Source organism: Camelina sativa, chromosome 9 (genome assembly GCF_030686135.1).
Source record: "Camelina sativa cultivar CO46 ecotype springtype chromosome 9, ASM3068613v1".
NCBI lineage: Eukaryota > Viridiplantae > Streptophyta > Magnoliopsida > Brassicales > Brassicaceae > Camelina > Camelina sativa.
Genome location: NC_141888.1, coordinates 19,868,421 through 19,877,702, shown reverse-complemented (window position 1 = coordinate 19,877,702; position 9,282 = coordinate 19,868,421). Strand labels below are relative to the sequence as shown.

Below are 9,282 nucleotides of genomic sequence, written 5' to 3'. Positions count from 1 at the left end.
CATAACAAAAAATATGTATAACATTCAATTATATTACTTATAGTAAAAAAAATACAAAAATAATTCAGAATTTGAATACTAAAACATTATATAGAAACAATACATTAAAGTGTTCTCTTGCAATATACCGCGGCTAATCCTAGTCATAAGTGAAGTTAATATTCTTCCTAAGCTTCTTCTCACACTTACAAATGTGGAGAAAGAGACAAAGAATAATCAAAATATGGTCAACAGTTCAAAATATTGAGAAATGAGGATAACACTTTCTTCTATAGTAAACATAGACAAAAACTCTTCTACAGTTCATATTTATCTAATAAAAAGAACTTGCATCAATAGATAGATCAGCAAAAGCAGAGAAAATGCAGAGAGATGACAAAGAATTTGAGTTATTGATTAACTTAATCACCTTTACCATTTTTAAGATTATGATTACATACCGAGATGGAAGAGCTGAAGAAAGTCGAGAATATTGATTTAGGATATTAAGAATGCTGGTGAAAATATGAAATGAGATATGAATATTTTATTTTATTATTGTAACGTTTTTGTCATAATTACATATATACATGACTAATATATAATTAGTTTTAATTCTTTTTAAGTTTTATCAGTTAATTTGTTTATCATCCATATACACAATTTATAGTTTTAATTCATAATAAATTATAAATATTCATATTTCAGTAATTTTTATTATTAAAAATGCTACATTGTTGAAATAATTTTTGCTTTTTACTCTTTGTTTTTGTAGCTTTCAAAACTCTTTTTAGATGTCTTTAAAGAAATGACTAGATTAGGAGAAACGTCCGATTCTTTTTAATGTTAGCAAACTTATCACAATATACAATAACAAACAAGCAAAATGCAAGACTTGATTAATTTTATTGACATACAAAAATTCTTCTTAAAAGATAACACAAATTAAATTACAAGAAACACTTGGGACTATAAATAAATTAAAAAAGATAATGGTAAACTGAAAAAACAAAAAAAAACAAACAAAGTTTCAAATGGTTCTGAAAGCGGGAAACAAAAAAAAAACAAGAAACATTTAATTCAAATCGATCTCAAAAAACATTCGTTTGAAGATCTTCTAGCTCAGGATTCAGAACTTCATCTTTGTTTTCTGCTTCACTAGAAAATATCGGAGTCTCAAGCTCCGGAGGGTTCTGCAGATCAAAACATAGCTCATAAAAGGATGGTTTTCCTTATTTCGCAAGTAAAAACTGTTTCTTATACACCAAGTAAAATAGAACGTATGAAGTTGCTTACCGTGCATCGAATCAGAGCCCAATTTATTCCCTTAAAGTAAGAATGATTCTTGACTTCGTTTGCTCCTTCGAAACAGCCTAATCTTTTCTTCGGATCTCGTTGTAATAACCTAAAGATCAGTTGTTTCACTTGAAGACTTGCCTGCATACCATATAACAAAACCATTAATTATAATCTCTGATTTATATGCGATTACTTGATATAAATATAATGATTGATCTTTTACAGGAATGCTAGCTGGGAACTTTAGATCTTTTTGAAGAACATTGGTGAAAGTCTTCTGTCTTGTTTTGCCTCTAAAAGGAGTGTATCCGTATAACATTTCATACATAAGGATACCAAGAGCCCACCAGTCCACTGCACTCGTATGTCCTGCCCCGGATATAATTTCCTATCCATATAAGACATCACGTACCGGTTAAGACAGAGGAAATATCTTAATCAGTATTGTTAAGCTGGTATATATATTACACTAACCGGAGCAATATACTCTTCAGTGCCAACAAACGAGTTTGATGCACGCATTGGTTCAGCCATGAAGATTGGAGTTTGTTGACTCTTTTGTTGCTTTTTCTTCTTCTTCTCGTCTATACTCGGTAACAACAGCTGCAAGATTCATTAGACACTCCTAATTAGTATACATGAGCAATTTCCCTAGCAGAAGTCTTTGGAAAGAATCTTAAGGGAAGAAGGTTGAGAAATATTAAACCTGAGGTTTGCAAGATGTCAAGCAAGACAGATCGAAATCCGATAAAGAGATATCGCCATTGCCTTGGATTAACACGTTTTCTGGTTTCAAGTCTCGGTAAATTATTCCTGAGTTTAAGAAAAATTACAAAAATCCACTTAGTATCATGTCAGAATCACTCCTTTACATCCATTTATTTTTTAATTGAAGAGGAGGTCGAACGGCTTACCTTGACAGTGAAGATACTCGAGTGCAACGACAACTTGAGCAGCATAGAATCTAAAAATTCGTTTCAGGTTTTGTCTTAGTTTACGATTTAAGTAAACAAAATCTTGAGACTTTTTTGAGCTATAAACACTTGTACCTTACGGCATCCTCTTTGAGGACCTTCCTAGGTTGTCGATCAAGGAGCATAAAGAGTTCTCCTCCTGGATAGTAATCTGTTATAAGACATATATGTTTTTTTGTCTGCAAAGTAAAACATGATCCATCAGCAACATTAAGACTAAGAGACATATGTATATATATTACATACGTGCACACAGATCTTCTGACCTGAAATGAAGCGTAGAGTGCAGGAAGAAAAGGATGGTCAAGTAAATCTAGGATCTCCCTCTCAGCTCTAGCTCTATGAACCTGCCAAAATTTTGTCATCAATTGCTACTTATACAGCAGAAAAAAAAAAAAAAAAGGTTTCTGATTTTACAAGTTATTGTAGTTACTTTATTACGGTTAAGCATAACAGCCTTGTCCATTGCTTTCATCGCAAACAACTGATCCGTTCCAACGAGTTCCACTAGATGCACACTGATAAAAAACAAATGGGACATTTTAAGTTTGATGACAAAAAAAAACGTTTTTGTAAAATGTTTCACTAGGTCAGACTTTCAGACCTTCCTGTATCACCGGAACCCAAAGGTTTCACTGGTTTGAAATGCTTCAGACTAATCGGTTCACCGCTTTCCAATATTTTTTCGATAGCTTTCCATGGTGGTGAATCTTTTCTGTGAGGCTTCGAATGAACAACCTTTGAATGATTTGCCCATAAATCCTCTGGCGTCTACAAACAAGACACCACAAATTAAACTATTCAGTCAGCTATATTCTGATAAACAATAATATAAATTTCTTCTGTTCATATCCTCAATCAATCACTTACCATGTTGGCATCAGGAAGTTCTCGTACCGCTTCATCGATATTTACAGCTGCTTTTTTCACCTGTAGAATTCAGATTCAGAAAATGAAATTTAGGTTTTACCACATGAATTTTGATTTACAATGAAAATCAAAGAATTAAATAGTTTAGGGTTCCAAACCAGCTCTTCTCCCTCTTTCACAGCGGTTTCTTCAATGACATTGCGGACTGGCTCTACATGCTTGCTCCCATCTAGTTGGACTCCGATAAAGTATTGTACTTCTCCCTGTCAAAACATATCAAAGTAAACATCTTAAGGTTTGAATTTATAAACCAAACAATCCGAGGGTCAACTTGAAGGTGACGTATTGTACAAGATATATATGTTAAGCGTGGTACCTTCTGATCACGCATAGGTTGTAAGTGGAAAATGTTCCAAAACTTCTTTCCTGGAAACAGAGAAAATAATGTACAACTTAAGAAACTAAATATTTTTATCGTCAGATTTATCTAAGGATATATCAACTAATTGAGTACCGCTCTTAGTGTAGTTGATGAGCTGAACCGTAACTTCGGTTTGGTTATCAATAGCATTTCGAATCTTCTTCACCGTCGTTAGATCAGTCTCTGGACCTTGCAGAAACCTAAAACCATAAACCAAAAAGAAGAAGAGATTAAAGACACTGCCCTATATATTCTCGGATCTTTGCTGAAGAATCCTAAGTTCATATTCACAAAATACCTGCAATTTCTGCCAAGAATTTCTTCACGGCTATATTCCGTAAGCTCCAAGAAACTATCAGATGCAAAAATCTAGAAATAGAGGACAAACAAAACATTTTCAGACAAATCTAAATGGAAACATAACCATTCCTCTCTTTGTTTTCAAACATTTGTTCTTACAATGGGATTATCAGGAAGCCTAGGATCAGTGATGACGAAGTTCTTCTCGATACGTTCGAGTGTAGTAGCGAGATCAATACCCTTTCTCATTTCCTTTTGTCTCACTTTATCATCCACACTCTCTGGTCTCTCGTCTCTATCACTAATCTCATCGTCTTCTTCTCCATACTCTATAAATCCATCATCCATAGAGTCCAAAGACTCACTCTTTTTCTTAATCCTATAACACAAAGAGTTCACAACAGTAAATTAGGTCAAAAGAAAAAAAAAAAAATTTAGGTCAAAGGATTATCTTGTAATTAAGAAGTAGAGCTGAGTAAGATTTTTTGAGTTATTATATATTACCCCATGAAAGAAAGAGATGATTTTCTCGTTTTTTTCTCGGGAATTTCGTTGATTCGCTGCATAGAGTTCCTTCTCCCGCCACCAGAGTTTCTTCGGCCAGAAGGAACAACATTCTCGGACATTCGCCTAGCCGGTTTCGCTGGTTGTTCATCGCTCTCTGATTTTGTCATGAAGGGATGGTAATTCGTCGATTCGCTAAGTGCTCGAGGTCTCTTTACCGCTTCTACCAGCTCCGTCACTGAGTTCGTTGCCATATCTTTTTGGCGGGCTATTACAAAACAAAATTGGCAAAAATATTTTAATAAACATTACAAAAGTATATATAAACAACCAAAAATAAAAATGTAGTTACCATCATATCGGATAAGAGATTCAGGAAGCCCATTTGGCCTTAAAGTCTTTTCTTTGGCCCCTTCAGTGTGCTTGCTCACCTCCACTTGCATTCTGGTCCAAATATAAACAAACAAAACATATTTGTTATTTTTTTCTTCCTCAAATCATATTCTGATTTTAGATTTCATTTAATATATAGGCCTTTGAATGGTTCTAGTTTTTAGCATGAATTTTGGTACCAACTCATTTAACCATAATTTATTTTTAATATAAAACAAAAAACCATTTAATTATCCAATCAATGTTATAGAAAAGTAAAAACCATTTATTTATCCAATCATGAATATTGTAGAAAAGTAGTTTCGGTATAAAAAATGAGAAAACTAGATTTTGAGAGTTCTTAAAATTTCTTTAAAAAATCCAAAATCCATTTTGAAAAGGTTACAAGATTTTTTTTTGTGTGTGCAAACTCTATTTATTTATTTATGCTAATATAATGTCAAAAACTAGTACACATTACCTTATTAATTTATTAATTAGCAATATTCAAAAACCAAAAATCATGTCATAATATATATACATATATATATATATATATGTATATACATTCTATCAATTTACGATGGAAAATATAAAATTTTGAAAAAAAAAACAAAATAAAAAATGACAAAATATATATATATATATATGACAAAAAAAAAACAAAAACGGCCGGTGGATTGGATGGCAGACGATCAAATCCGCCAGTGACACAATTTTCATTGAATTATTGCGGAGAAAGCAACACAAAGGACCAAAGGTCCACACACTCCAGTCCCATCGAAAAGGGTGTAATGCTGAAAACAAAACTGAAACAAGGACTGAAACGAGTTAAGAATAAGGAACAAAGGACTAACCCGATGAATTTGAGAACTTTGCCACTCTCGTCTTTAATGGGAGCAATGGTGAGAAGATTCCAAAAAGAGGTCCCATCTTTCTTGTAATTCAATAAACGCCCACAATAATTGTTACCAGAAGCTAATGTCTCTCTGATTTTTGCTAACTCATCTGCATCTGTCCCTGATCCTTGTAAGAATCGGCTACAATAAAACAAAAACAAAAAACAAAATTACAATATTTTCATAAATTTATATTTGAAGAATTTTCATAATTAAGATGCTTAACTTTCAGAAGAAAATTTACTCAAAAATATTACCAAAAAAAAAGAAACAACCTCCAAAAATACTATTACTCAAAAAAATTCATACACGTTTAGTAACCTTTCCAAAACTTGAAATTATATATTTAGAAAATATTATTAAAAAAAAATAGTTTGAGAAAAAATAGAAAACAAAATATAAAATTTTGATAATTCCTCTAACATTTAGTAGTATTGGTGGGTTTTTTTTTTTGGTTACTAAAAAATGAAATATAATTTTTGTGAGAATTGCTTTAAATTATAAAAATTAGTGTTTACCAGTTTCTGCCGACGACCTCTTTGGAAGTGTAACCAGTCATATTGAAGAAACCAGCACTTGCATACATAATCGGGTAATCAGGTTTAGTAGCATCTGAAACCACAAACGTTTGTTGAAACGTAGACAACGCATCTTTCAGATCTTCCGATACTCTTGGAATCCCTCCTCTACCTCCGGCGACATCTCCGTCAGACATCTCACCGGAGCTCCGGCAAGAATTCTGCGAGTTTCTTTGTGAAGTAGTCTTTTTCCCGTTCGGATCATTCTCAGTTCCACCCGAGTTCCTAACGCTCACTCCCTGTGGCTTTCCCGTCTTTGTGTCGGTCTTCAAAACCAATCCCCACTCCGCCGCTCTCTGCTCTGCCGCCACCGCTGATTTCTGTGGTTTCTCGGCGGTGATCGTCTTCTTGGAGATTTTCTCCGGTGCTGGGTCTTTTAGAGCCATCCATGAGGTTGTGACGGGGACTTCTTGATCTGGCAGAACAGGGTTGGAAGGAGATGGTTCTTGTTCTAATTGGGGATGGGGTTGAGGACTGGTGCCACGTGGATCACTCCAGTTTTGCCATGTTGGTGGTTCTGGACGGAACACGGGGCTCTCGATTCGGGCCGGGTGAGTTGAAGGGTTGAATACTTCGAGAGAGCCACGAGTGTCTCTAGGTAAAGTTCGAGTAGACTGTTTGGTCGATGGTTTCTCTGTTGGTTCCATCTTGTTAGCTTCTCTAGTAAACGAAACAAAAATTGTGGCTCAAAAATAAGTTTATATGTAATTTAGTTAAGTGGATAGACATAGAGACCACACGCATGTGTACATGAATCGGCAAATAAAATTGGTATTTTATTATAGTTTGATATTTTATATATATAGATATAGATGTTATAATATTTTAATGCTTTCTAAAAATGGACACATGACCAAGTTCTTTTGTGGTAGATGGCTGGATTGATTTCTCAAAATGAAAAGCCTATACAAATATCTGATATGTGAAAGTTAACTAATATTGTTGGATATGTTTGATCATAAAGAGAGATGTAATGTAAAGAAAAAGGTTCATTAGAAGTTTGCAAATGATTTTATTAATCCTAGTACGCTTTAAGGTTTTAATATAACTAAAATAGCAATTAATATTAGTGAGATATTTAAGAGACTATTCATTCACACAGTTTTAGTAAACAAATATAGAATAGTCTAACTAATTTTACTTGATGTTGACCATAAATAATTAATGAATCACTCAATCATTTCGTTTGGATCTTCAAAACTGTTATCATGGATAACAAGAATCTCGCTCTCTTTGGTGTCTTCTTTTGGGAAATAATAGACAAGACATACCCAACATGATAATGAAATAATGAATACATATATGTGTGTATATGCATGCAGATGCAGGTTACATGCATGTTGTTGTTATTAAATCAGATTTTTGGTTAAAAAGAACAGAGTTATGGTATATGGGACCATTGATCAAATGAGATATGAACTGGAAATACGCCAAGACTGAGAGTGACAATTCCTAATGAAGCGGGGGGTAAATTTAAGAAAACGACACAAAGTTGTAAAGTTCCAATACTTTTTTTTTGTAACCACACAACACATGCATCTTTTAGTCATTTTTCTGTATGAAAATGGAGGGTGTTATTACAAAAACAGTAGCTGACTCGATTCTTTATTCGATCGATAAATAGATTTCAACTCAAAAAATCTTTTGTCTTTTTCAATACTCTTGTCATTTTATTGATTTAATAGAAGTGAAGCTTTTTAAAACAGTTTTATCACACTATTTGTATAATAGAATTTTTTTTTAAAGATGGAAACAGTAACTTTTTGCATGGTAAGTTTGGTAATTGTTTGTGTCATCAAAGCATGTGCCGACAATGTATAAACATCTAGTCTTTTTTTCTTTTAAATTTTTCGTTAGATGAAAAGACCCTAATTTTTATAACATTTATAGAAAATGGTCGATCTTTTTAAACTTCAATATAATATATACATAATTTTTTTTTTAAAGATTTACGCACATAATTTTGAGACAGGTAACAGGTTTGTGTATGCGCACCCCCTAATAAGAAACAAAAAAAGTCTGGTAATTGAAAAATCTATTTATAATAAAGTTTTGAAATTATATGTTATGATTGGAGAATTATAAATCAGACTCAGTAGAATTTTAAAATATGTTACTGCCGCCAGGTGATGTGTGACTTTCACATAAACAAAAACTGACATTCAAATAATTCATTTTTTATTCCTTGTATGCATGTAATATGACATTAACTAGTCTAAGATCAATCATGCAATATATATTTATATTATATCGTCTAGTATTCATATTTCATTATTTATATATATTTACTCACAATTTAACCACACGCGAAAAATTTGACAAGAACCCTCAAAGAGTGAACACAAAAATAAAATAAAAACATTTCATTTTTCTCGAGAAGTCCCTCTAGGAAAGTGAAAGAAACAGCAAGAGTCGAAAGGGGAAAAAGTGAAAAACACTACCTTGCAAGTTAGCTTGTGTAGGAAGAAACAGCTTCGTCAGGTTTTTTTGTTTCACTCATGCTCTCATTGGGAAACAAGCCGATCAGTTGAGAAAAGAGTTTGGGATGAGAAGTTAACTTTGCTGAGGGTTCTTAAAACAATGGATTTTGACAAGAAGTGAATCAAAGAAAGATATAAAAATATTTAGGGTTAATGATTGATTTAGCTCCATCACTAGATTATTTGATCTTCCCATGCCTCTTATATTCCTGAATTCTTCCACATGGCTCTCTTTTGTTTACTTTAAAATGGTTATATGGAAGCAGAGAGAACATTTGTGTCGACGTCGTATAACACTATCTTAATATAATTAGACTATTAGCCATGAGTATTAAGATTCAATTTTCATTGTATATAATTTGCTTATGATTGGTCAAGAATGGTTTATGACTTAACCGAGATTATAATTAAATGTTGGCTTGATTGTGGTTGTGATTGTGATTGTGAGTGATCTAGGTTTTGGTTTAAGAAAAAAAAGATTGTAAATATAATAATTAATGCACAAAAGAACAATATTTGTTCTAACTTGAGCATATCCCCTATATAATAAAACGAAAGTATACAACGTTTTTTTGTAGACTATATAATTTTTATAAGTTGGTTACA

At 32.8% G+C, this 9,282-nt stretch overlaps 1 protein-coding gene across 1 annotated transcript; it reads right to left on the bottom strand.

Annotated features, from left to right (window-relative positions):
* Positions 1-850: 850 nt before the first annotated feature.
* On the bottom strand, positions 851-7,325 carry LOC104711036 (phototropin-1). The gene is made up of 20 exons (XM_010427705.3): positions 6,137-7,325; positions 5,577-5,759; positions 4,700-4,791; positions 4,348-4,615; positions 4,003-4,222; positions 3,842-3,912; positions 3,637-3,743; positions 3,499-3,548; positions 3,281-3,385; positions 3,123-3,182; positions 2,857-3,023; positions 2,686-2,770; positions 2,519-2,599; positions 2,328-2,431; positions 2,193-2,242; positions 1,985-2,091; positions 1,753-1,881; positions 1,502-1,666; positions 1,276-1,416; positions 851-1,172 (listed from the first exon to the last, which is right to left on the bottom strand). Exons 1-20 carry the CDS (start codon positions 6,841-6,843, stop codon positions 1,071-1,073), a joined length of 2,994 nt encoding a protein of 997 aa, XP_010426007.2. The 5' UTR covers positions 6,844-7,325; the 3' UTR covers positions 851-1,070.
* Between the last annotated feature and the right edge of the window lie 1,957 nt (positions 7,326-9,282).

Coding starts and splice junctions, on each gene's coding strand:
- LOC104711036 (XM_010427705.3), bottom strand. CDS start 6,843: ATGGAACCAACAGAGAAACCATCGACCAAACAGTCTACTCGAACTTTA. Junction 2,771..2,856: donor GGTTCCGGTGATACAGGAAG/GTCTGAAAGTCT, acceptor GTTTTTTATCAG/TGTGCATCTAGTGGAACTCG. Junction 2,092..2,192: donor CGAGTATCTTCACTGTCAAG/GTAAGCCGTTCG, acceptor TCTTAAACTCAG/GAATAATTTACCGAGACTTG.